The 27,502-nt window shown below is 48.2% G+C and overlaps 1 protein-coding gene across 17 annotated transcripts; it reads left to right on the top strand.

Moving 5' to 3' along the window:
- Positions 1-1,172: 1,172 nt before the first annotated feature.
- Positions 1,173-22,873, top strand: LOC116490804 (atherin-like). Of its 17 annotated transcripts, none has more exons than XR_004253416.1 (5): positions 1,175-1,194; positions 4,893-4,945; positions 5,046-5,320; positions 7,080-7,134; positions 8,925-9,536. XR_004253416.1 is itself a non-coding variant. In XM_032190316.1 (3 exons), the coding sequence occupies exons 1-3, from the start codon at positions 6,480-6,482 to the stop codon at positions 22,842-22,844; spliced, it is 426 nt and encodes a 141-aa protein (XP_032046207.1). In that variant the 5' UTR covers positions 6,315-6,479; the 3' UTR covers positions 22,845-22,873. The 17 variants fall into 17 exon arrangements, 4 of the variants coding, with proteins under 4 accessions (XP_032046207.1, XP_032046206.1, XP_032046205.1 ...); XR_004253417.1 differs by lacking the exon at positions 1,175-1,194 and adding an exon at positions 2,642-2,672; XR_004253419.1 differs by lacking the exon at positions 1,175-1,194 and adding an exon at positions 7,235-7,329 and having other exon boundaries at positions 4,792-4,945.
- The last annotated feature ends 4,629 nt before the right edge of the window (positions 22,874-27,502 follow it).

Raw genomic sequence — 27,502 nt, 5'->3', positions numbered from 1 at the left:
TTTTAGGGTAATGGTAAGAGTAAGGTTTAGGGTAAGGGTAAGGGTAAGGGCAAGTGTAAGGTTTAGGGTAAGGGTAAGTGTAAGGACAAGGGTTAGGCTAAGGGTTAGTGTAAGGCTAAGTTTTAGGGTAAGGTTAAGGGTTAGGGTAAGGGTAGGTTTAAGGGTTAGGGTAAGGGTAAGTGTTAGGTTAAGGGTAAGGGTAAGGGTTAGGGTAAGGGAAAGGGTTAGAAAAAGGGTATGGGAAAATGGAAGGGTAAGGGTAAGTGTAAGTGTAAGGGTAAGAGTAGGGTTTAGGGTAAGTGAAAGGGTAAGAGTAAGGGTAAGGGTAATGGTAAGGGTTAGAGAAATGGTACGAGTAAGGGTTAGGTTAAGATGAAGTGTAAGGGTAAGGGTAAGGGTAAGGGTAAGGGTAAGGGTAAGGGTAAGGGTAAGGGTAAGGGTAAGGGTAAGGGTAAGGGTAAGGGTAAGGGTAAGGGTAAGGGTAAGGGTAAGGGTAAGGGTTAGGGTAAGTGTAAGCGTAAGGATAAGTGTTTGGGTAAGGGTAAGGGTTAAAGTAAGGTTCGGGTTAAGGTTTAGGGTAAGGGTAAGTGTTATGGTAAGGGTAAGGGTTAGGGTAATTCTAAGGGTAAGGATTAGGGTAAGGGTAAGGTTTAGGGTAAGTGACTGATAAGGGTTAGGGTAAGTAAAGGGTAAGGTTAAGGAGAAGGGAAAGAGGAAGGGGAAGGTGAAGGGGAAGGGGAAGGTTTAGTGTAAGGATAAGTGTAAGGTTTAGGATAAGTGTAATGGTAAGGGTAAGGATAAGGGTTAGGGTTAGGGTAATGGTAAGGGCAAGTTTAAGTTAGAGGGTGTCCTGGTTTCAGTTAGAACAGAATTAATTTTCTTCCTAGTAGCTGGTGGAATGCTGTGTTTTGGTTTAGGATGAGAAGAGTGCTGATAACACCCCGATGTTTTAATTGTTGCAGAGCAGTGCTTATACCAAGCCAAGGACACCTCAGCCTTTTGCTCTGTCCTGCCAACAGGCAGGCTGGGGGTGCAGTAAGAGCTGGGAGGGGACAGACCCAGGACAGGTGACCCGAACTAGCCAAAGGGGTATTCCATACCATCTGACGTCATGCTAAACAATATATAGGGGTGGCTAGCCGGGGGGAGGGGGCCGGACTGCTCGGGGTTAAGCTGGGCATCGGTCAGCGGGTGGTGAGCAATTGCATTGTGCATCACTTGTTTGTACATATTATTATTAGTAGTACTATTATCATCATTGTATTATTATTATTATTATTATTATTATTTTCCTGTCTTATTAAACTGTCTTTATCTCAACTCACGGGCTTCACTTTCCATTTCTCTCCCCCGTCCCAGAGAGGGAGGGGGGAGGGTGAGCGAACGGCTGCGTGGTGTTTAGCTGCCAGCCGGGTTAAACCACGACAGAGGGTAAGGGTAAGAGTTAAGTTAAGGGTAAGGGTAAGGTTTAGGTAAGGGTAAGTGTAAGTGTAAGGATTACAGTTAGGGTAAGCGTAAGTTTTAGGGTATGGGTAAGGGTAATGGCTAGGGCTAGGTTTAGGGTTATGGCAAGGGTAAGTGTTAGCGTTAGATTAAGGATAAGAGTAAGGTTTGGGGTAAGGGTTAGGGTAATTGTAAGGGTAAGGGTAAGGGTAGGGGTAAGGGTAAGGATTTGGGTAAGGGTTAGGGTAAGGCTAATCATAAGGGTAAGTGTTAGGGTAATTGTATGGTTAAGGGTTAGGGTAAGGGTAAGGGTAAGGGTAAGTGTAAGGGTAAGAGTAAGGGTTAGGATAAGGGTAAGGTTAAGGGTTAGGGTAAGGGTAAGCATGATGTTTAGGGTAAGGTTAAGTGTAAGGTTTAGCGTAAGGGTTAGAGTAAGTGTAAGGTTTAGGGTAGGGGTAAGGTTTAGGGTAAGGGTAAGGATAATGATTAGGGTAAGTGTAAGGGTAAGGGTAAGGTTTATGGTAAGTTTAAGGATCAGGGTAAGGGGAAGGATAAGAGTTAGGGTAAGGGTTAGGGAAAGGCTAATTTGAAGGGTAAGGTTTAGGGTAAGGTTAGGGTTAAGGTTTAGGGTAAGTGTAAGGGTTAGGGTAAGGGTAAGGGTGAGGTTTAGGATAAGGGTAAGAGTAAGGATAAGGATAAGGGTAAGGGTAAGGGTAAGGGTTGGGGTTAGGGTTAGGGTAAGAGTAAGTGTTAGGGGAAGGGTAACGGTAAGGATAAGGTTAAGGTTTAGGGTAATTTTAAGTGTCAGGTTAAGGGTAAGGTTTAGCCTAAGGGTAAGTGTAAGGCTAAGGGTTAGTGTAAGGGTAATAGTTAGGTTAAGTGTTGTCCTGGTTTCAGTTAGAACAGAATTAATTTTCTTCCTAGTAGCTGGTGGAATGCTGTGTTTTGGTTTAGGATGAGAAGAGTGCTGATAACACCCCGATGTTTTAATTGTTGCAGAGCAGTGCTTATACCAAGCCAAGGACACCTCAGCCTTTTGCTCTGTCCTGCCAACAGGCAGGCTGGGGGTGCAGTAAGAGCTGGGAGGGGACAGACCCAGGACAGGTGACCCAAACTAGCCAAAGGGGTATTCCATACCATCTGACGTCAGGCTAAACAATACATAGGGGTGGCTAGCCAGGGGGAGGGGGCCGGACTGCTCGGTTAGGCTGGGCATCGGTCAGCGGGTGGTGAGCAATTGCATTGTGCATCACTTGTTTGTACATATTATTATTATTTTCCTATTATCACCATTGTATTATTATTATTATTATTATTATTATTATTATTATTATTACTTTTGTTATTATTATTTTCCTGTCTTATTAAACTGTCTTTATCTCAACTCACGGGCTTCACTTTCCATTTCTCTCCCCCGTCCCAGAGAGGGAGGGGGAGGGGGAGCGAACGGCTGCGTGGTGTTTAGCTGCCGGCCAGTTTAAACCACGACAGTCTTTTTGGCGCCCAACGTGGGGCTCGAAAGGTTGAGATAACGGCAGATCTGACCAGAGCGTGTTAAACTAAAATTGGTGTAAGTATTAGACCTGCTTAATAGTCACTTGTCATAATGCTGATTGCTTTAATCTCAACTCTGCTGTGCCTGTTTTCCAAATTGAGTATTATAGTACATTATTTTCCGTATTTGCTCTCTGTCATGTTTTTTATCCTCTCCGGGCCCTGGTTTCAGATCATTATGGTACTGAGTGTTGTAGCAATGGCTTATGAGACGATGAGATATCTGGTCATGACTCTAACTTGGTATTTGTACTCAGTAACATCATCGACTCTGTATTTTGGAAACTGTATCTTGGAAACTATTAGCAATTATACCTATTGTTTTTTTCCATTAGGGAGTCAATCTGTGGAGGGGAAAGGGGAAGATATTTTTTCTTACTTGATTACTCTCCCTTTCTCCTTCACCACCCCTGTATCATCCTGGATCACTCTGCCTTCCTCCTTCACCACCCTCTTATCCTCCAAGCTTGTTACAATAGCTCTCCAAGGTATTGAATATTCTTGGGATACTCAGACCAGCATAGTCTTGTTGTTCTGCCTCCTGAATGCACTTCAGATTCTGCTTAAAGTTAAACAACTACTTAGGAAGCTCATCCGGAGATCTGCCCGGAGGCAGTATAGTTGTGGGTGGCAGGGAGTATGGGAGGATATGGGCAGGCATCTAGAGCAGTTGGCACCCCCAGTGTTTTGGAAATTCACCCCTGAACAACTGCAAAATCCTCAAAAACTGGCAGAATGCTTGAAAAAAAGGTGTCATGATTCTGGCAGTTCCAAAGTAACACAAATCATTGTAACATGCTGGGGCCTGGCTCATGCCTATCAAGCTGCCATTGATACTGCTATCAACTTAGTGACAGACCCTGCGGCCACTCCAAGCCCCGTGACAGATCCAACGGCCACTGTGACCCCTACGGTGGACTCTTCAGCCACTCCTGTTCCAGCTCCTGCAGCCGCTCCAGTTCCAGCTCCTGCAGCCACTTCAGTCCCAGCTCCTGCAGCCGCTCCAGTTCCAGCTCCTGCAGCCGCTCCAGTTCCAGCTCCTGCCGCTACTCCAGTCCCAGCTCCTGCAACTGCTCCAACTCCAGTTCCTGCAGCCGCTCCAGCTCCGGTTCCTGCAGCTGCTCCAGCTCCTGCAGCTGCTCCAGCTCCTGTGGCTGGGTCAGAGAAAAGAGCTGTAGCAGTGCAAGTTGACCCTGCAGAGGGTATTTCAACCCCTGTGGCAGACCCTGTGGCTGGGTCAGAGAAACGAGCTGTAGCAGTGCAAGTTGACCCTGCAGAGGGTATTCCAACCCCTGTGGCAGACCCTGTAACGGGGTCAGAGAAACGAGCTGTAGCAATGCAAGTTGACCCTGCAGAGGGTATTCCAACCTCTGTGGCAGACCCTGTAACAAGGTCAGAGAAACGAGCAGTAGCAGTGCAAGCTGCCCCTGTAGAGAAGGTGAAAAAATGGTATAGAGATTCAGGTCGTTTAGAACGCAGAGAGTCTTCTGCCAAATCTAGGTATAGAGATGACGGAGACGACGACGACGCTGGCCCATCAAGGATTCAGGAGGAGGAAGATGAGGATGCTGAAAAATCAACAGTAACTACCCGAAGCCTAAACGAGCGTGAGTTACGAGATGTGCGAAAAGATTTTGGTCGCTGTATAGGTGAGCAGCTTGTCACCTGGCTGCTCCGATGCTGGGACACTGCATGATAACATCGGGCTGTTATCAGCACTCTTCTCATCCTAAGCCAAAACACAGCATTCCACCAGCTACTAGGAAGAAAATTAATTCTGTTCTAACTGAAACCAGGACATCTATAAGTGTAAGGGTTAGGGTAAGGGACAGATGTAGCAGTTGTTGTGTTGTAGGTCTCACTGTTACTCTAAGCATCCTCTCTTTGTCTTTTAGAGGTGTTGTAGCTGTTTGAAGAGGGTAGATGTAAGCATCTGCCTCGGGGGCTGGTAAGTGGGCAGAAGTAAGGGAGCAGATGAGAGTAACTGTCCTAGCTGTGCTGTGGCTTTGGATGCTGCCTCTGCCTATGCTTTTCTTTTTCTTTTACAGGTGTCTCGCACAGGCTCAGTGGGGCCAAACTGCACTCTGAAGAGCTGTGTAAGAAGAGGGGCTGGTCATGAGCTGGGTTGGAGCAGAATGGCCAAGTAGCACAAAGTGACTATGAAAAGTGTCCGTCTTGCTTTGCGGGTGCCGTGGCAGGCTCTCCACAGAAGTGGCTGAGGATTTGAGATAAGGCCAGAGAGTGACAAGGAGCGGCACGTGCAGGGATGGTTTCCAAGCGCTGTGGTGGCTTTCTCTTCTGTTCATCAGGTGCCACAGGCAAGGTGGGTTGTAATATCAGTCTTTATAATAAACACACTGATGGCAGTGTGTTTCCTCAGGTGAAGAGGTGTCTGAAGCCCCATTTCATGTAGCCTGCGCGTGCCTTGGGGAGGAATCCTGCTTTCCAGCCTTCCCTAAAGCTAAGTTTGGCTTGAAATGCCCTATCTGTGTGTTGGGTGGGGTTGTACCTTGGCATGTGTGTGGTATGTGCATGGGGATGGCTTTTAAATCATTGCAGCAGGGGAACGGGATCCAGTAACAACGGGGTAAAGAGGCCATGGATTCATCCTTTTCAGCCTAGCGTATGCCAGTCAGGGCAGTTCCAGTATGTGTTCTATGGTGTATGGTTGTTTCTGTGTACTATAGTATCCATTACCAGGTCTTGTTCCCATAGTTGTTGGCTTCTGCAGTGCTTGCTGAGCTCCATATCATGGGTCTTAAATGTATTGTTGGCAAGGGGATAGTAATGAAGCAGTTTTTGTCTTTCATTGGGACTTAGAAAGGCTGATCTCTCTCAAGTGATTCAAAGATCGAAGCTGAAATTCCTTTAAGTGGTATATTCTTTATTGCAGCGCTGGATGCATGGGGGATCTCTCCACCTATCGTGCATACCTAAAGTGGAAAGTAGTCTTGAATTTACACAATCAATCTATCAATATTCTACAAGCGGCTATACATATTCATTACCTATCCCCGCCTTCCCTCGCTTCTCATGCTAATTAGCCTTTTGGCACCTTGCGCCTGCGTAGAGCCTCCCAAGAATTGCAGGCAGGGGTCTTTGGGAGGAAGACCCCGAGTCTTCCTCACAGTATACTTTTCACCTTTGGTCAGGAATCTGCTGAGTTGGCATGTTTCTTAATTGCGAGAGCTGGTTGTTGCTAATTCTCCCGTTTGTTGTATCTTTATAATGAATTCCAATGTCCAGTTTCGAGATTTATAGTCCTTACATTTGTTTCTCTGTCCGTCTGCCGCTTCCTTATCATGAGTTCCAGTGTCTTGTTTCGAGATATACAGTCTTGTCTGGGAATTGTCCTTGCCTCCCCAATGTCTATTACCCTTGCCTCCCTAACGTCTCCTTAATCACAAGAGCTTGATGTTGTCTGCTTTTCTTGATGGTAGCCATCATGGCCCTCAGTCTCTGGCTTGTGTGTGTTCGTGCTCATGTACCGTTTGGGAGCCTGGCTCCATGTGGTTTGGGGTCCCTGTTCTGAAGTTTTTGACTACTGTTTCTGGTTTGGTGGGAGGGATGGCTCACTGCGTTGCTCTGGCTGGCCCGCCCTGCGCCGCTTCCCTCCCCCTTCCGCCGCTGCGTGGTGCCGGCCCGCCCCCCCCTCGCCGCCCCTCCCGCCACCGCCGCCGCGCCGTGCCGGTCCGCCCTGTCCCGGCCGCATTGGAGTTGTGAGCAGGTGGATAAGAAGATCTAGTGAAAGAGAGGTATTGCAGCAGGTGGGCTGTGCCTGTGAGGTGCCTGAGGATCTGCCTTTTTTTTCTTTTGTGGCTGCTTCTTGCAGTCTCGGAGAGGTGAATCCTCTCCGGAGTGCTGAGGAAAGGCGGGAGGGTCGTCAGCCCAGTCAGTGTCCCTAAGCAAGGGTCCCCGTAAGGCAAGTCTCTGAAGTGCTTCCCCTCTGTTTTAGTGGTGCTGTGGTAGGCGTTGCTCAGAATCTGCTGAGGGTCTGAGGTGAGGCTGTTTGGGATAGAGGAGCAGTGTGGTGGGTGATTTGTTGAGAACACAACGATCATTTAATCCCTTTGTTTTCCCAGGTGGTGTGGGTAATACTGACTGCACTGTTGGGGCTTGGTACTCGAAGAGGAACAGGTGAGCACAACTGTATGTTGCACCAGTAGTAGTCAGCATTGCAGAGGAGGTGGGCATCAGGGCCGGCATGCTAGTGAATGCTGGTACTCTGTTTTTGCAGATGATGATGAGCCCGGCAATTGACTAAGATGTCTCTCAGTGCCTGTGCGTTTTTTGAGGTGGAGGGAATTTACCATCCAGCAATCTGACAGCTAAGTTGAGTGGCACCTGGTATTTGCATATCTGGGGTGGCTAATGGGAGCTGGGAGCCAGCGGGCTGAATAGACATGATGCCACGGTGAGGGTGGTTCAGGCTGGGTCACCAGGCTAATAGAAGAAGCAGGGGGTATTTTGTAGCGTGAGTGCGTGCGGCAGGCAGGACAGTGCCCTTCTGTTGATCTGTCTTGTAGTGTTGCTTCTGCTGTGTGTGTTCTGAGTTATGCTCTCCTTGGGTCTTGATATCCTCCTTGCTTTTTGCACTGGACTGATTAGACAGGGGACTTGGTAGCTGCGCCAAAGGTCCTAAATGCTTGTTTTGTCATCATGGCTCTGATCGGAGCACTTCTTGTCTTGCAGTCGCTGCTTAAAGTGCAGAACTGTTCCAGGTCTTGTGCATCATATTCAGTTTCAGATCACATGTTTCCATCCTCACTCTTGCAGAAGTCATCTGGGCCGCATCAGGAGCTCTTGCTTGGGAATTCATTTCCTAAGTGTCTTCCTATGGGGTTTTCAATCCCCATCCTTCTGGTCTCTTGTCTTAAGGGCAGGCTTTTTATGCCTCCATCATCCCAGTTCTGGCAGTTGCTTCCAGTCACATGTCATGACATTTGAGTCTCTCCTTGGGTCTGCTGCAGAGCATCTGTTCTGACTTGCTGTTGCTGTAGGGCTTTCCTCTGGGGCTCACTTTTTCTCGTGCCTTGTGTTCTGTGTTTTGTTTGTGATGTTTGTGGCGTGCCTGTGTGTGGCGTGTATGTGTTTGGTCTGGAGCTGTCCTGCCTGGCAGTTAGTGATGATAGCTAACGTGGCAGTCCGTGGGTGTACTAATACATTGTACTGTCTGTTTTGGCAAAGACATCTGGGCTGCCTCTGGGTTCGTACTGAAGGGCAGCTGACACGGTCATCTCTGTGGAGTTTGGCAGATGTGGAGGTGGGAGAGTTGAGCTGCTTTTGAGCAGCTGCTCACATAGTGCTTGAACAGTGTGCTTGAGGAGGTCTGTTGAATCTTGAAAGCTTACAGATATGGCGTTTTGAAATTTTTTATTTCTTTCCTGTCCCCAGTAGAGTGTAAACCTTAGGAGGCACCTGTCACAGGAAAGAGCTCCTTCTGGAACTGTCCAACACTTGGTAGGCAGCTCGGTGACTGGCTTGATCTACTTTCCAGGTGCTGAGTCAAGGGGGCTGCTGTTTTGAAATGATAACGTTGTAAATGGGGTCCCTTGTGTTATTGAGGGATAGGTGGTTATGCTGGCAGCTGAATGATTGTCTTGTGACTGTTTTCATTTGTTAAAGCTGAAACACAGTGTACAACACGGGACTTGACCAGAGCTGCTTTTGGCAAGGTGAGCGATGAACAGATGTAGCGGGTACTTTAGGGGTGCAGTTGTCACTGCAGTTACTTAACTACACAAAATACAGTAAAAATCCTGTTTATATTTCAGAGGTGTTGTAGCTGTTTGAAGAGGGTAGATGTAAGCATCTGCCTCGAGGGCAGGTGAGAGAGCAGAGGTAAGGGAGCAGATGAGAGTAACTGTCCTAGTTGTGCTGTGGCTTTGGATGCTGCTTCAGCTTATGCTTTTCTTTCTCATTCGCAGGTGTCTCGCACAGGCTCAGAGGGGCCAAACTGCACTCTGAAGAGCAGCACGAGAAGGGCAGGCTGGTCAAGAGCTGGGTTGGAGCAGAATGGCCAAGTAGCACAAAGTGACTATGAAAAGTGTCCGTCTTGCTTTGCGGGTGCCGTGGCAGGCTCTCCACAGAAGTGGCTGAGGATTTGAGATAAGGCCAGAGAGTGACAAGGAGCGGCACGTGCAGGGATGGTTTCCAAGCGCTGTGGTGGCTTTCTCTTCTGTTCATCAGGTGCCACAGGCAAGGTGGGTTGTAACATCAGTCTTTATAATCACAGGAAAGCAGGCCACTTGAATGCCACAGAGCATCTGAGAAGGATGTTCTAGCAGAAAAAGCTTGTCTGGCACAGCAGAGCCTGATGGCAGTGTGTTTCCTCAGGTGAAGAGGTGCCTGAAGCCCCATCCTATCTAGCCTGCACACACTTATCTGAGAATGAAAGCTGCTTTCCAGTAATTCAGAAAGACAAGTTACATCTCAGCCTTGAGCATCTTGGGCTTTTGCCTGGGCTTTTGAGCCTGTCTGTAACATTTGGCACCAGCACTAATACTTTTTTTGGTGTATGTTTAATGTTTGGGGCCTGTGTCTGGATTTGGGACCTGACTCGAACCAGTGGGGCTTTGTCCTGGGTTTTTGTGCCTGCCTGTAGAGTTCAGGGCCTGTGATTAGGCTTTTGGGGTCTGTGTCTGGGGGTTGGGGGGTTGGGGCCAGTGTCTGGGGTGAGAGGGGAGCTGCTTGTAGACCATTGGGGCCAGTGTTGAGGGGGTTGGGAGCTGATTGTACACCTTTGGGGAGTGCCTCTGGGTGTCTGTGTCTGTGGGGGGGTGTTAGGAGCTTCTTGTACACTGTAGGGGTCTGCATCTGTGGGGGAGGATTGGGAGCTACTTGTACACTCTAGGTGTCTGCATTGGGGCCGGGGGGGGGGGGAGGGGTTGGAGCTGGTTGAGCACTGTAGGTAGTGTAATACACCATAAAAGTTTGTTCATTGTCTTTTGTATTATAAAAACAAGGAGTTCTGTTTGAGGAGCGGGAGTTGCGAAAGCTCCCTGCTGAAGTAAGGAGCTGTATAATGCTTGGCTAGACACTATGAAAATTCTTTTGCTTAATGTAACAAAAAGAGAACCCCCTCCCCTTCTCTCCTTCTGCATCTCAGTTGCCTCTTTTGTTCAAAGACACTGCTGCAAAGCTCATGTAACCATCTCCTGACAAGTTGCTAAACTAGTGTATCAACATCCTGCCTTCCTGTCTCACACTGGGCCAACATGACCAAATAATAAAAGAAGTTGAACCACAACGCTGAGGAAGACTACGGCCTTCATCTTCACAACCACCAGAGGGACAGAGACGACCCCCTAGCAACAGTGCGCGCAGTCACAGAATATACCAGGATGTGCTGCGTAATCCCAGAATTACCAAGATATAAAAAGGGACCCTGGCGGGGGTGAGGTGCGCGCCGTTGGTGGAGCCGAGACTCCCCGGCTGCCCAGCGCTGTTTTGCTTGCTGTTGCTTACTCAATAAATTCCTTTCTATTATTAATGCAATGCTCTCTGAAAATTAATTAAGGGGGCAACTTATAACACTTACTACTTCTAGAAAAGGCAGGGTTATTATAATTAGTTCCCAGAATCCAAACCCTCCCACTGGTGCATGCATGATCCCTTTACCCTGAAATCCTTATTCCCCTTAAACCTAACAACTCTAACCACAACCCTAACCCTTATTATCAACCCCCAAGCGCTAATGACACTGACCTTAATCCAAACCCCAAACTGCCCCTAACCCCAGACAACCAACAATGAAACACAGACACAAAGATGGAAACTACAAAAAAGGCAAAACCCTGGATACAGGCCCCAAATCACAAACATGCGACCAAAACACTACAGAAAAGCCCCAAATGCAGCCCCCAAACGCTACAGCTAGGCCTCAAAATCTCAAGATGCATCCCAAAGCAAAAATGCAGACCCCAAACGTTACAGAAAAGCCCCCACACCTGGGCTGCAGAAGTCTACAAGCAGGCCCCAAACTGCCAACAGAAGCAGGCACCAACCACACCAAATGCAGACCCCAACTGCCCACAAGCAGCTCCTATCCCACCACCCCCTCCCAGGAACTGGACTCCACCCAGACACTGGCCCAAGACCCAGCCCCCCCCCCAGACACAGGTTCCAAAGGTGTACAAGCAGCTCACAACCCGCCCCTTCAGAGACAGGTCCCAACCCGCCGCCCCCTCCAAGACATGGGACGCAGAGGTGTACAACCAACTCCCAACTCCCTCCCCCTCAAAGGGAGGCCCCAAAGACCCCCAAATGGAGGCCCCTAGAGTGTCTACGGCCTTCATCTTCACAACCACCAGAGGGACAGAGACGACCCCCTAGCAACAGTGCACGCAGTCACAGAATATACCAGGATGTGCTGCGTAATCCCAGAATTACCAAGATATAAAAAGGGACCCTGGTGGGGGTGAGGTGCGCGATGTTGGCGGAGCCGAGACTCCCCAGCCGCCCAGCGCTGTTTTGCTTGCTGTTGGCTTACTCAGTGAATTCCATTCTATGGTTAATACAATGCTCTCTGAAAAATTAAGGGGGCAATTTATAACAGGTAGGGGCCTGCTTCTGGGGGGGGTTGGGACCTGCATCTGGGGGAGGGGTGGGAGCTCTTTGTGTTCCTTTGGAGCCTTGGGGGGGGTGGGGGGGGTTGGGAGTTGCTTGTACACTGTTGAAGCCTGGGTTGGGAGGGAGGGGGGTGGGTTTGGAGCTGCTTCTACACCTTTGGGGCTGGCATTGGGGTTAGGGTTTGGGTGCTGGTTGTGTACTGTAGGGGCCTGTGTTTGGGGGGGCTTGTGGGCCTGCGTCTGGGGGAGGGGTGGGAGCTGCTTGTACACTGTAGGGGCCTGCATCTTGAGGGAGGGTTGGGGCTGTTTGTACACCTTTGGGGCCTGCATCTGGGGGTGGTTGGGAGCTGCTTGTACACTGTAGGGGCCTGCATCTTGAGGGAGGGTTGGGGCTGTTTGTACACCTTTGGGGCCTGCATCTGGGGGGTGTTGGGAGCTGCTTGTATACTGTAGGGGCCTGTGTCTGGAGGGGGGCGGGCTTGAGTCCTGTGTCTCAGGGGTTTGTGAGATGGTTGCACACCTCTGGGGCTTGTGTCCATGGGGGGTTGGAGCCTGCCTCTGGGTGGGGGGTTTGGAGTTGCTGGTGCACTGTAAGGGCCTGCGTTGGGGGGAATTTTGAGGTGGTTGTACACCTTTGGGGCCTGTGTCTGTGGGGGGTCAGTGCCTGTGTCTAGGGGGTTGGGAACTGCTTGTACAATGTAGGAATCTGTTTCTGCAGGGGTTGGGAGCTGTTTGTACAACTTTGGGGCCAGGATTTGGGGGTGGCTGGGAGCTGCTTGTACACTGTAGGGGCCTGTGTTTCGGGGGGCTTGGGGCCTCCCTCAGGGTGGGGGGGGGTTGGGAGCTTCTTATATAGGGTAGGGGGCCTGCCTTGTGGGTGTTGGGAGCTGCTTGTAGAATTTGGGGCCCTGTGTCTGAGGGGGTGTTGGGGCCTGTGTCTCAGGGGTGTTGGGAGCTGGTTGTACACCTTTGGGGCCTGCCTGCCTTTGGTGGAGGGTTGGAAGCTGCTTGAACATGGTAGGTGGCTGCATTTGGGGGGAGGTGTTGGGAACTGCTTGTACAATGTAGGGATCTGCATCTGGAGGGGGTTGAGAGGTGCTTGTACACTGTAGGGGTTTATGCTGGGGGGAGGATTCGGAGCTGCTTGAACAGTGTAGGGGCCTGCTTTTGGAGTAGAGATGGGATCTGCTTGTATACCTTTGGGGCCTGTGTCTGGGAGGGGTTGGGGCCTGCATCTGGGGGGGTTGGGAACTGCTTGTACAATGCAGGCATCTATCTGCAGCGGGGTTGGGATCTGCTTGTACACTGTAGGGACCTGTGTCTGGGGGATCTTGGGAGCTGTTTGTACACCTTTAGGGCCTGGAGGGGGGGGGGGGGGGGGTTGGGGCCTGCATTTTGGAGGGTTGGGAGCTGCTTATACAATATAGGGAGCTGTGTCTGCGGGGGTTGGGGTCAGCTTGTAGAATTTGGAGCGTGAATCTGGGGGTGGTTGGGAGCTGCTTGTACAACTTTGGGGCTTATTTCTGGGGGGGCTTGGTGCCTGCATGTCGGGGGGGTTGGGGCCCATGTCTCGGGGGGGTTGGGAGTTGGTTGTACACTGTAGGAGCCTGCGTTGGGGTGGATTGGGAGCTGTTTGTACAGTGTAGGGGTCTCCCTTGCAGGGGTTGGGAACTGGTTGTACACCTTTGGGGCCTGTCTCTGGGCGGGGGGGGTGGAGCTACTTGTACACTTTTTGGGCCTGTATTTGATGGCGGTTGGGAGCTGCTTGTACACTTTTGGACCTATGTTCTGGGGGGTTGGGAGCTGCTCATACATTCTAGGTGCCTCTCTTTTGAGAGGGGTTGGGGCCTGCATCTGTGGGTGGTTGGGAGCTGCTTTTACACTTTAGGGGTCTGGGTCTCGGAGGGGGGTCTGGGCTGTTTATACACCTTTGTGGCCTGTGTTTGGGGGGGTGGGTGTCTGTGCCTGGGGGAGTTCGGAGGTGCTTGTACACTCTAGGGGCCTCCATTTGGGGGTCTTTGGGGCCTCCCTTTGAGGGGGAGGGAGTTGGGAGTTGGTTGTACACCTCTGCGTCCCATGTCTTGGAGGGGGCGGGGGGTTGGGACCTGTCTCTGAAGGGGCGGGTTGTGAGCTGCTTGTACACCTTTGGAACCTGTGTCTGGGGGGGGGGCTGGGTCTTGGGCCAGTGTCTGGGTGGAGTCCAGTTCCTGGGAGGGGGTGGTGGGATAGGAGCTGCTTGTGGGCAGTTGGGGTCTGCATTTGGTGTGGTTGGTGCCTGCTTCTGTTGGCAGTTTGGGGCCTGCTTGTAGACTTCTGCAGCCCAGGTGTGGGGGCTTTTCTGTAACGTTTGGGGTCTGCATTTTTGCTTTGGGATGCATCTTGAGATTTTGAGGCCTAGCTGTAGCGTTTGGGGCCTGCATCTGGGGCTTTTCTGTAGTGTTTTGGTCGCATGTTTGTGATTTGGGGCCTGTATCCAGGGTTTTGCCTTTTTTGTAGTTTCCATCTTTGTGTCTGTGTTTCATTGTTGGTTGTCTGGGGTTAGGGGCAGTTTGGGGTTTGGATTAAGGTCAGTGTCATTAGCGCTTGGGGGTTGATAATAAGGGTTAGGGTTGTGGTTAGAGTTGTTAGGTTTAAGGGGAATAAGGATTTCAGGGTAAAGGGATCATGCATGCACCAGTGGGAGGGTTTGGATTCTGGGAACTAATTATAATAACCCTGCCTTTTCTAGAAGTAGTAAGTGTTATAAGTTGCCCCCTTAATTAATTTTCAGAGAGCATTGCATTAATAATAGAAAGGAATTTATTGAGTAAGCAACAGCAAGCAAAACAGCGCTGGGCAGCCGGGGAGTCTCGGCTCCACCAACGGCGCGCACCTCACCCCCGCCAGGGTCCCTTTTTATATCTTGGTAATTCTGGGATTACGCAGCACATCCTGGTATATTCTGTGACTGCGCGCACTGTTGCTAGGGGGTCGTCTCTGTCCCTCTGGTGGTTGTGAAGATGAAGGCCGTAGTCTTCCTCAGCGTTGTGGTTCAACTTCTTTTATTATTTGGTCATGTTGGCCCAGTGTGAGACAGGAAGGCAGGATGTTGATACACTAGTTTAGCAACTTGTCAGGAGATGGTTACATGAGCTTTGCAGCAGTGTCTTTGAACAAAAGAGGCAACTGAGATGCAGAAGGAGAGAAGGGGAGGGGGTTCTCTTTTTTGTTACATTAAGCAAAAGAATTTTCATAGTGTCTAGCCAAGCATTATACAGCTCCTTACTTCAGCAGGGAGCTTTCGCAACTCCCGCTCCTCAAACAGAACTCCTTGTTTTTATAATACAAAAGACAATGAACAAACTTTTATGGTGTATTACACTACCTACAGTGCTCAACCAGCTCCAACCCCTCCCCCCCCCCCGGCCCCAATGCAGACACCTAGAGTGTACAAGTAGCTCCCAATCCTCCCCCACAGATGCAGACCCCTACAGTGTACAAGAAGCTCCTAACACCCCCCCACAGACACAGACACCCAGAGGCACTCCCCAAAGGTGTACAATCAGCTCCCAACCCCCTCAACACTGGCCCCAATGGTCTACAAGCAGCTCCCCTCTCACCCCCAGACACTGGCCCCAACCCCCCAACCCCCAGACACAGACCCCAAAAGCCTAATCACAGGCCCTGAACTCTACAGGCAGGCACAAAAACCCAGGACAAAGCCCCACTGGTTCGAGTCAGGTCCCAAATCCCAGACACAGGCCCCAAACATTAAACATACACCAAAAAAAGTATTAGTGCTGGTGCCAAATGTTACAGACAGGCTCAAAAGCCCAGGCAAAAGCCCAAGATGCTCAAGGCTGAGATGTAACTTGTCTTTCTGAATTACTGGAAAGCAGCTTTCATTCTCAGATAAGTGTGTGCAGGCTAGATAGGATGGGGCTTCAGGCACCTCTTCACCTGAGGAAACACACTGCCATCAGGCTCTGCTGTGCCAGACAAGCTTTTTCTGCTAGAACATCCTTCTCAGATGCTCTGTGGCATTCAAGTGGCCTGCTTTCCTGTGATTATAAAGACTGATGTTACAACCCACCTTGCCTGTGGCACCTGATGAACAGAAGAGAAAGCCACCACAGCGCTTGGAAACCATCCCTGCACGTGCCGCTCCTTGTCACTCTCTGGCCTTATCTCAAATCCTCAGCCACTTCTGTGGAGAGCCTGCCACGGCACCCGCAAAGCAAGACGGACACTTTTCATAGTCACTTTGTGCTACTTGGCCATTCTGCTCCAACCCAGCTCTTGACCAGCCTGCCCTTCTCGTGCTGCTCTTCAGAGTGCAGTTTGGCCCCTCTGAGCCTGTGCGAGACACCTGCGAATGAGAAAGAAAAGCATAAGCTGAAGCAGCATCCAAAGCCACAGCACAACTAGGACAGTTACTCTCATCTGCTCCCTTACCTCTGCTCTCTCACCTGCCCTCGAGGCAGATGATTCCATCTGCTCTCTTAGGCCAGCTACAACACCTCTGAAATATAAACAGGATTTTTACTGTATTTTGTGTAGTTAAGTAACTGCAGTGACAACTGCACCCCTAAAGTACCCGCTACGTCTGTTCATCGCTCACTGAACAAACATTTATTGTGTATTACAATCCCTCCTTTTTCTTTTAGTTACTCATTTTGTTGATTGAAGCTCTGCAATGCCTGGCTATTAAGAACTAATGTTTCCTCGATTCCTTCGTTGGTACTTATTGGCTCGTATTTGGCATGTATGAGCATTAGATGTGCCGCTTCTAAACATCCCTTTACAATCGCAATCAATTTATTAAAAATACATGGTCCAAAAGTTAGTGCTATTATTAATAACAACAAAGGTCCTGCTATTGTTGATAATAAAGTAGTAAGCCAAGGTGAATAATTAAACCAAGATTCGTACCAGCTCTGTCAGGCTTCATTCTCCCGTTTCCTTTTTTTTTTTTTTTTTTTTTTTTTCAACCCTTCCCTGGGTCTTGCCATTGTATCTCTTACCACTCCAGTGTGATCAGCATACACAGCATTCCTCTTTCAGAGCTGCAAACAGCCCGTCCTGTTGTAAAAAAAAAAAAAAAAAAAAATCTAATCCCCTACGATTTTGTAACACTACCTCTGAAAGTGACCTGATAGATTTTCCAGGGCTGAGATGGATTGTTCAATTTGTGTCAGGTCCTCGTCCACAGCAATGCGTAAGGAAGTAAATTCTTGATTTTGTTTAACCAATGAGGCTACCCTGGTCCCCACTCCAGCTCCTCCCAGGATTATTAGGGTGGCCAAATTTAGAGCCGTGAATGGTTCCCGTCTTTCCAGATGATAACTTGCCACTGTGTGCTGGGTATACATACAATCCTCAGGGTGGTATAGAATCCTTGGTATAATTATCACCTGTATACAAAAATCACGAGACGCATTAAAGAGTTTTAGTGATAGACAAGGAGTTACGCCCACTCACGAACAAACCCACCTAGCATTGTTGGCTGGGATTAGCCACTCGGTTGATTGTTTTCCATTCTCCATGGTATTACATAGGTGACACTTCCCACTAGGAACCGTGCCCACACACCTACCACCTCCAGTGACTTGTGTTAGTGTTACCCTTATGTCTTTTCCCCAACTGCAATGTAGAGGGCTGTTCTTGTTTGTGCGGGTGGGCTCCCCAGGATCCCCAATAGCATCATAATATGAAGGCCTTATACTAAAGCATAATCAACAGTGTTTTGTTACATTTGGGCTTGTTTTGTTTAATAATTGGTAGCTGGCATTCATGACCCCCCCATATGTTATTCTCAACTATGTTATCATTCTCAGCTTTACCTGAGCTTGTAGGGCTGCCGAGGGTTGGCACTGTAGTATTTTCCACAGGCTGGATTCCCTGGACATTTTCTGACAATACCTCATTTGGTCCTACTGCCTGAGCCTATCAGCATCCTCCTTTTTATTAGTATGAGTCCTCCCCTATCTGTTCCGTGTTCGTAAAATCTGACATTTTTCCTAGTACCCAGCTAGTATCGTCCAAGTTTGTTATATTTATATATAGAACCTTGCAAATTTCTTCATTTCCGTGGAAGGTTCCTGTATACCCTATACCATGCCCTTGCCACCTGTAACGGGGATCCACTTGTCAGTTACAACCTTGCGGCCCATATCCCACTTGTAAGAATTTATTCCGACCAGCCCCGAGTGTCCAGTCCGTAGCAATGGTTTCACACCCCCAGTATGCACAATAATATGCGTTTGGATAATTACAGTACACTTTTCCTGGGTTAGAACTTGGGCAGAAATAAAATCCTGATCGGTTAAAGCATGGCTGCACTGACGCCAGGTCACATAATGTGATGCGGAAACTGGGAGCACCCGCTGTCGTTGTTTGCTGGATGATGAATTGATCCTCCCATCTGATTAAGCTCCATTTAAAAGGCTGGTGGGGATGCGCAGACCCATAGCTGACCAAAACGATGATACTGACTCCCATGTATCGTAGGAGGTGGTCGGAGCCCATCTAAATTGTCGGCCCCTCCGTCCCCCACCGTTTTCACTTCTCTGCCTCGCTTGTCAGTTTGGTTGCAGCGAACTACAAGGTATCGGTTCTTCTTGGCAGCAGCAGTGTTCTTCAGGGGAACCTACCAGGGAGCCTTCGAAACAGGGCCTCCTCCCCTTCCCACGATACACAGATAATATACAATACTTATCGAGTCCGTCTTAGTGTCAGCTTCAAGTCGTCAGGGCCTGGAGCTGCCTCCCTTTTACCTTCCCGGACTGGTCCTTTCACACGGCTGGCATGCGTCCATCCTTTCTGCGCAGTTCAAATAGCCGTTTCTGTGGTAAGCAAAACAACATAGGGGCCTTCCCCATAGTGGTGTTAAAAAAGTCTCTTTCCAAGTCTTAATTAGAATTGAGGGTGATCAAGTGGCAATTCCGAGTCATATAGTATTTCAAAAGGAGAAATTCCTACATCAGTTCTGGGCTGCATCCATATGTTTAACAGTGCAAGGGGTAAGCATTTTACCCAAAAAGCCTTAGTTTCCAGCACAAGTTTTGTTAGTTGTTTCTTAATTTCACCATTCATTCGCTCTACCTTTCCAGAAGAGGAGGGGTGCCAAGGGCTGTGAAAATCCCACTCAATCTCTAAGGCCTGCTTTAATCCTTGCAGTAAAACTTTACACCCATTCAGTCACGTGGTCAATTAGGACAAACAAGTAACTCAGTAAAGCCTACCTGTATACTTTGGAAAGGTCAAAGCCCTGGCTCCCGTCCCCCTCTAGATAGGTTACAGAAGACCATTTTATTTACCCTTTGACATATAGTACATCCTCTGCATCTGTGCTTCCCTAAAGTATATATTCCTACACAGACATGCTTTCTTAGAACAACATCACACATTGCTTGCACCTCCCAATGACTCTTCTGATGTAAAACAGTTAATATTTGCCTCATTATCACTTTATTCAGCATTTCTCTCCCATCAGGGAGTATCGATTTTCCTTAAAATGATCCACATATTTGTAACAATAATACCTCCTTGGGAGGTTGTAATTGCCCCAAAATCTTTTTTAGAATTTACCCAAATAGATAGGTGGCCCTGTAAACCCCTGAGGTAAAATTGTCCACCTATATTGTTGCTTCCACCCCCATTTCATTTCAGGTCTTTCCAGTCAGAGGTGAATATACATGTACGTTTGCTCTCAGGGCCAGAGAGCACTCCATTAATAACACTGTTATTCCAGTCTAACAATTTACTAGTTGAATGCCCAATTTAGTCATCAAATCCCTTCCCAACAAGTTAGTCTCTGCCTTGGGTACATACAATAATTGCCCAGTGATCATTTTATCCCCTGGTCTCAGCTTAGTATTCCCCAAAAGTGGCACTATTATCCCAGTCCCTTCTACCCCCATCACATTTAGGGTTTCATTGGTTAATTTAATCCCTGATGCTTTACAAGTCAGTAATGACTTAGCTGCTCCAGTGTATTGGGTTTGATGGCAAGGTTTGGGGGGTGTGAGGGGTGTGGGGGTGCGAAACTGCAGTGGCAGCCCCCGTGAAAAAACAAAACAAAGAAAAACAAACAAAAAAAAAACCCACACACCTCCCCATGGTAGATAAGGGACAATTTCATCTGGCCCTAAAGGGGCCCACTGCTGCCCAGAGCCAAGCCATAGCAACACAGTCCGTGCCTCTGTGAGAGCACATCCACGAAAACAAACAAACAAAGAAACAAACAAAATCCTGCTGCTCAACAGCAGTTGGGAGAGCAAGAAACCCCACCGCAGACACCAAAGTCAGTGCAGAAGGAGGGGGAGGAGGCGCTCCAGGCACTGGAGCCGAAGCCCCTCTGCGGCCGCTGGAGAGGCCCCTGGTGGAGCAGGCTGTTCCCCCCTCCCCGATGCTTGGGAAACTGAACAAACACCACAGCAAATATGCAAATATACCAAAACTTCTAGACTGTTACTTAGATAATGCCTACATCACCTTTCCCTGCTCATTCAACTTCGAATACCTTTAACACTTTCAACAAACCTTTTAACACTTCCTTTATCTTTCTCTAGCCTTTACTTTTCTAATGCCGACATCAAAGGCTCAGTCAGGGGCCAACTTAATTCCGTACCTTTTCCCTCCAAGATGCAGAAACAACATCAATATACAACATTTCATCCTGTTTTCCTTCTTTCCACAAAAACAACATTGACTGTAATATGGTGTTATAATTAGTAGTTCCATTTAGGGGCCACTCCACTCCATCCTCTAGTTTATAAAGTGGCCACCACTGATTACAATATTTGATAAGGGTTCTTTTACTCTCTGTACCCTCTCAGCCCACTATATCCCTCCAATGTGTTAGTATACATCCTAGGAGGCTTTTCCTCGGGATTTCTTTGCTTTGAACTTTTCCTATTGTAATCTACAGTGGTTAATATTCCACCGTTTTCCTAGAAGCTCTTTACTAGTCAATCCCAATCCCTCCAAAATCCACAATATACAGATACACAAGTAAAATCAAACCACTGTAAATTAACTGCCTGTAGACAATTACACTGGGGACATTTAAACCTGATGAGAAGATAATATGCCTGGGCAAATTTTGTTCCCTTAGACATACACCTCAATGGCAGTTCTTATATTTACATATTAACATATTAACATATGTATAAAAGAACACTTTAACAAAAATGCCCGGGCTTTTATATATACAATATACAATGTGCAGTTATTATTCCAGTTAGAATTATTCCTCAGCAGCTGCAAACATTATGCCAGTTGCCATTAAAGCTCGCTTACCCTCTTTCTTAAAATCACAGACGTCCCCGGAGTTAATGGGGACTGCCACATATTCCTAGTCACTGGTCCCTGAGTGCTAGAATCAGAGTTGCTATCAGAGTCTCCCCAGGGTTGCAGATTAGGAAGCCCGGGAGTCGGAGGGGCTGCAGGTGGGGGTGGTGGAATATAGGGAGGCAGTGGGGCTGGAATCTCTAATTCTCGGTTTATTTTGTGCCTCCCATCCCCTCCTTTTTCTTTTAGAGGATATAAATTGGCTCGAGTTTCCGAGCTGATCCACAAATGTGCATATTCACTTTCTTCCAAACTAAAAGGTTCTTTTGAGTTTACATAAATATTTAGGGCCTGGCAAACCCAATCTTCAAAGGACCCAAATACAGGCCAGTAAAGGTGGTCTCCTCAAATCTGTTTACCACCCCAAACTTCAACACAATGATGTATCATTTTTACTTTATTCCTTCCCCGCCTAAAAGGGGAATCCTCCCAATTTTTAATAATTAATCCCGGGGTAACCTAACATCAGATGTTACCCCGCCCATGGGACCAGAAGGCTTACTCTTCTTCTGTCCCATCTTCTAGAGCGCCTTCACACACACACACAAATCGCTTCCCCCTTTTCGTGGCCCAGTCCCTCACGGGATGTGGGAACCGCACTACCGAGGGGTCCGCACTCGCTTCATCCGCAATTGGATGTCTCACAGCGACACGCTCCAGGATACCCAACCCCAACCGAACGGATCACTGGCCTATACTTACTCACTCCTGAGTCTTCGTTCGGTCTTCGTGCACAAAGATTACTAGGGGTTGCCGGCTTTATTTGCTTGCTGCCGAATTTAGGGTTCGTCGGTGAAGGATTTGAATGAAAGCAGTCCTAGCAAAGGCCGCTGAAATCAGCGGGGCGCCCCCTCCGAAGGTCTTTCAATCAGATTGCCTTCATCCGAGTCACGGCACCAAATTTGTTATAAGTTGCCCCCTTAATTAATTTTCAGAGAGCATTGCATTAATAATAGAAAGGAATTTATTGAGTAAGCGAACAGCAAGCAAAACAGCGCTGGGCGGCCGGGGAGTCTCGGCTCCACCAACGGCGCGCACCTCACCCCCGCCAGGGTCCCTTTTTATATCTTGGTAATTCCGGGATTACACAGCACATCCTGGTATATTCTGTGACTGCGCGCACTGTTGCTAGGGGGTCGTCTCTGTCCCTCTGGTGGTTGTGAAGATGAAGGCCGTAGTCTTCCTCGGCGTTGTGGTTCAACTTCTTTTTTTTATTTGGTCATGTTGGCCCAGTGTGAGACAGGAATGCAGGATGTTGATACACTAGTTTAGCAACTTATCAGGAGATGGTTACATGAACTTTGCAGCAGTGTCTTTGAACAAAAGAGGCAACTGAGATGCAGAAGGAGAGAAGGGGAGGGGGTTCTCTTTTTTGTTACATTAAGCAAAAGAATTTTCATAGTGTCTAGCCAAGTATTATACATCTTACTTCAGCAGGGAGCTTTTGCAACTCCTGCTTCTCAAACGGAACTCCTTGTTTTATAATACAAAAGACAATGAACAAACATTTATTGTGTATTACAGTAAGGAATATGTATTAGCCTAGGAGCATAAAAACCGGCCGCCTGCTGTAACTTGTGTGCGTCTTGGTGGAGCAGAGACTCCCGGCGCACCCAGCGCTGCTTGCTTACCTCTATTCATTTAATAAATTGTAAACTTTAATTGCAATCCTATTTGGGACCCTGTCATTTATTACAAGTGGGGCCTTGTCCGGGAGGGCTTTGGTTCCTGAATTCTGATTTGATCTAGGAGAGGCACCCCCACCATTTGGTGGCTGCTGTTCGAGTCGGGTCAGGACTAATAGCATCTTGAACTTGAATAAAGGTAAGCAAAGTTCTTGATTTTTTTTTTTTTTTAGCTCCCTTGCCAGCTGCAGCACTATATTTTGCCCGTAATTCTGCGTGTGAAGATCCGAAGGACGACGACGGAGTCGTAAGCATTTAAAGCGTATACCGTTTGTTTGGGTGGGATTCGGTTGCCTGTGTGTGTAAGAGTGTGACTGAGATGGAACTTAGTTCCAAAGCGATTGTGGAGCTCTTCTAACTGCGGTTCCAATCTCCCGCGAGGGACTTGACTGGTGAAGGACCGAAGCGATTCCTATAGGATTTGTGGGTGGGTGATAGGTCCTAAACCCTTTGCAAGACGCTCTTACTAAGGTAACCAAGGGCTGTGGGAATTGCCATAGTAAAATTCCGAGATGGGTCAGACAAAATCGAAGACCAGGGACCAGAAGAAAGGGAGCAAATTACCAGTCATACCACCAGAAAGTCCATTAGGAATAATGACTAGAAATTGGAATTATAGGGGCCCCAGAAAAGGAAACAGTAAATAAAAAATGGTCCAGTATTGTGTGACAGAATGGCCAAAGGAGCCTTTAAGACTACATGTCTTTTGGCCTGTTTTTGGATCCTTCAAAGACTGGATTTGCCAGGCCTTAAATATCCATGTTAATTCAAAGGAACCTTTTAGCCAGGAAGAAAGTGATTATGCAGGATTCTGTATCAGGAGGACTTCATGTCCTTTTCCAGCCTCAATATTTACACTAAAAGCAGATAAGAAATTTGAAGAACAGGAAAAAAAAAAAGAAGATAAACGTGAGCTGTTGGATAAGCTACCACCTCCATATCCTAACAGTCCACCCCCAGTGGCTCCCCCTCCGGTGGCTGTGATATCTCCACCAGTACCACCGTTGCCCCAGCTTCCACCACCAACAGCACCAGAATTAGACCGACCTCCGGCTGCATGCATGAGAAGTAGGACTGCCATATCTGAGAGAGCTTCTCTGTATCCCTTAAGGGAGGTAACTGGTGTATAACTGGTGTGCGTCTTGGTGGAGCAGAGACTCCCGGCACACCCAGCGCTGTTTGCTTACCTCTATTCGTTTAATGAATTGTAAACTTTGATTGTAATCCTATTTGGGAGGTTTATTATTTATAATAACAGACAACCTTGTAAAATGCAGACAGCCAGAATCCTTACAGCAATTAGGTGGAAATCACGTTGTAAGAAACATCACCACCTCAAAGAGTAAAAACCTCAAAAGAAATGTGACTTGTAACAGGCCAGCAGCTGTGTATTTTCTGTGAAGCACCAGATTATGAACCTTGAATAGCACAGTTAATGGGGAAACAGGGGAGGGTCCCGGTCCTCGGCAGAAAAAAGAAAGTGTATAAACTGTGTATGGAATTAGTAGGCACCCTCCTGCTTGCGGGATGTCTGCCATTGTAATCTTGAATAAAAATGCTACTGTACTGAGATCCGCAATTTAGCCTATGTTATTGGCTACAGATTGATTCACGGTTTTAAGGTTTCAGGGATAGGGTGCTAGGGTTGGGTTTCAGGGTAAGAGTTTTCAGGGTTTATGTTTAGGATTTTAAGTTTTTTGGGTTGGAGTTTTAATGGTTAGGATTTTAAGGATTTGAGGGTTAGGGTTTTAAGGGTTTCAGTGTTAGCGTGTTAGAGTTTTAGAGTTTTTTGGGTTGTAGTGTTGATATGTTTTTTAGGGTTAGGGTCTTAGAGTTTTATTTTTGGTCAGTTATTTACGGTTAGGGTTTTAAGATCTTAATTTTTATTTTATTTTTTTTTTCAGATTAGGTTCTCCAAGGGTATGAGTATCTTAATTTTGGGGGTTTGGCTTTTGAGCATCTTAATGTTTTCGGGATAGGGTTTTGAGCGTCCTAAGTTTTTGGGATAGGGTTTGGAGCTTCCTAACCTTTTTGCGTTAGGGCTTTGAGTGTCCTACTGTTTTTGGGGTAGGGTTTAGAGTGTCCTAATGATTTCGGGATAGGGTTTGGAGAATCCTAAGTTTTTGGGATAGGGTTTGGAGCATCCTAATGTTTTGCGTTAGGGCTTTGAGCATCCTAACATTTTGCATTAGGGCTTTGAGCATCCTAACGTTTTGCGTTAGGGCTTTGAGCATCCTAACGTTTTGGGTTGGGTTTGGGTTTTGAGCATCTTAATTTATGGGTTTGGGTTTTGAGCGTCCTAAGTTTTTGGGTTAGGGATTTTAGGCATAGGTCTTCAGGGGTTTAGTGTGGTAAATAGTTTGGGTTAGGTCTGTAGGGGTTTCGAGTTCTTTTTAGGGTTAGGGCTTGAGGCTTTTTTGTAAGGGCGGTAAGGGCTAGGGTTACAGCGAGTGCTGGTAAATGTAGTTCTCGAGCACTCGGCCTGTGATTGGCCATGCCGGCTGTCCGGGGAATGCTGGTAGGTGTAGTTTTCCGGCACTGGGAGGCCATGTTGGGTGCCCAGAGCATTCCGGGAGATGTAGTTCTCGGGACTCTGGACGTCTGTGAGGCCATGTTGCGTTCCCAGAGCATGCTGGGAAATGTAGTTCTTGGATTCAGGACTTCCGGGAGGCTATGTTGAGTGCCCAGAGCATACTGGGAGACGTAGTTCTCAGGAACTAGGGTTAGGGGCTAGGGCTGGGGATAGGGTTAGGGTTTAGGATGAGGGTTAGGGGTTAAGGTTAGGGGTTAGGGTTAGGGTTAGAAGGTTAGGGTTAGGATTACGGTTAGAGGGTTACAGGTTAGGGTTCGGGTTAGGGTTAGTGTTAGGGTTCGGGTTCAGGTTCAGGTTAGGGTTGGATTAGGGTTAGGGTGAGAGTATTAGGGTTAGTGTTAGGGAATGGATGAGAGTATTAGGCTTAGGGTATGGGTAAGGGTTAGGGTAACAGTAAGGGAAAGAGAAAGAGTATGGGTTAGATTAAGGGTTAGGGTAAGGGTAAGGGTGAGGGTGAGGGTGAGGGTAAAGGTTAGGGTAAGTGTAAGGGGAAGGTTTATAGTAAGGGTAAGGGTAACGGTAAGGGTAAGGGTAAGGTCAATGGTAAGGGTTAGGTCAAGGGTAAGGGTTAGGGTAAGGGTTAGGCTTGGGGTAAGCTTAACGGTTAGCATAAGGGTAAGTTAGGGTAAAGGTTAGGGTAAGGGTAAGGGTTAGGGCAAGGGTCAAGATTAGGGTATGGGTTAGGGTAAGGGTAAGTCTTCGGGTAAGGCTAAGGGTAGACTTAACAGTTAGGGTAAGGGTAAGTCTTAGGGTAAGGTTTAAGGTTAGGGTTAGGGTTAGGGTTAGGGTTAGGGTTAGGGTTAGGGTTAGGGTAGGGTTAGGGTAAGTGTAATGGTTTTCATTTGTTAAAGCTGAAATGCAGTATGCAATATGGGACGTAACAGCCAGAGCTGCCTGTGGCAAGGGGAGAGAGGAACAGATGGAGCAGATGTTCTACTCCTAGATTTTTCTTTATACCTAAATAAAAGTTTGAGCTAATTCCAGATGAAAAAGCTTCAGTTACTTGTTTGGTTGTATTGTCCTTTCAATATTCAAAGCTGCAGCAAAAGCATGGGGATTGTTGCTTCTAGAAACACCCCAGTTCTCTTGCCTGCACTCAAAAAAAGTCACACAAAAAAAGCACCACAGCTGCTGTGCTGCTCTCTTCCTACTTCCTTGTGCTTTGCCCCTCCCCCAGGTGATTGGGTTTGGGTGCTGGATGGGGCCAAATGGTATATGAGCCCCAGGCATCCCCTTAGAGAGCTCCTTCTGCCTGGGCTGCTCTTTGGGGTTTGTTTTTCCTTCAGTCAGTTGCCGAGTTCTTTAGGTGGATCAGAGTCTATGGACTGATGTGTTTCCAAGTAGCGAGGGGTACGCACATCTTTTTGAGGTAACGACCAGTAGGATCTGTTAGAATAAACTAATGTAGTACTTGGTGCCTTTATTGCATGCACTTCTTTATCAGGTGAGTAATTGTTATAGCATGTTTACGGGTTAGGGCTTAGGGTTAGGGGTTAGGGTTAGGTTAGGGTTAGGGTGAGAGTGTTAGGGTGAGGGATAGGGTGAGAGAATTAGGTTTAGTGTAAGGGTAATGGTAAGGTTAAGGGTTAGTGTAACAGTTAGTTTAGGGTAAGGTTAAGGGTTAAGATATGGATAAGGGTAAGGGTTAAAGGGTTAGAGGAAGGGGAGGAGGAAGGGGAAAGGAAAGGGGAAGGGGAAGGAGAAGGGGAAGGGGAAAGGGAAGGAGAAAGGGAAGGAGAAGAGGAAGGGGAAGTGGAACGGGAACGGGAAGGGTAAATGTACTGGCCATCCCGGTGCCGGGGTTCAGTCCCATGCAGAGGCTAGCCGTCCCAAGCTCCCAGGTGCCTCCGTTTGGAGGCGAGGAAGCAGACCGTCCCGAGCCCCTTGGTTCCGGTCTTGGGAGACAATAGTGCTAGCCGCACCGGGGTCCAGAGCCAACCTCGGGTGTCTCGGAGACGACGATCCAATGGCACAGGTATCTGGCCACATACGGCGTGGTGCTTGCCGTGCGTTGAACGAGGTTGCTGCTGTCGAGACGTTCGGGGACCGGCTGTTCCGAAATCTGTGGACTGTGTCGGGCGGCATGCTGGCAGACTGTCTCGTGTCCTGGGTATCCAGCCTCGATCGGTGTGTTTTCCAGCCGTGACGTGAAGCGGGAGGCTGGTGTCTGCCGGCTTGGTGACTCGCCGTCCTGGAGACCGGGGTCCCATGCGGAGCAGCGGCCGGCTGTCCTGAGCCCCTGGGCTCTGGTCTTGGACGACAAGAGCGCTAGATGTACCGGGGTCCAGGGCCGACCTCAGGCGGTTCGGGGACGGGGATCCTAG

Source organism: Aythya fuligula, chromosome 6, assembly GCF_009819795.1.
Source record: "Aythya fuligula isolate bAytFul2 chromosome 6, bAytFul2.pri, whole genome shotgun sequence".
NCBI lineage: Eukaryota > Metazoa > Chordata > Aves > Anseriformes > Anatidae > Aythya > Aythya fuligula.
The sequence above is the reverse complement of the archived record's forward strand: the minus strand, read 5'-3'. Positions and strand labels throughout refer to the sequence as shown.

What these genes read in the sequence shown, in the direction of transcription:
- LOC116490804 (XM_032190314.1), top strand. Translation starts at nt 6,480, where the DNA reads ATGTACCGTTTGGGAGCCTGGCTCCATGTGGTTTGGGGTCCCTGTTCT. An exon ending in AAAGAGAGGTATTGCAGCAG is followed by an intron (nt 6,765 to 7,079) that starts GTGGGCTGTGCC and finishes TTGTTTTCCCAG; the next exon opens with GTGGTGTGGGTAATACTGAC. An exon ending in TGGTACTCGAAGAGGAACAG is followed by an intron (nt 7,135 to 8,924) that starts GTGAGCACAACT and finishes TCTCATTCGCAG; the next exon opens with GTGTCTCGCACAGGCTCAGA.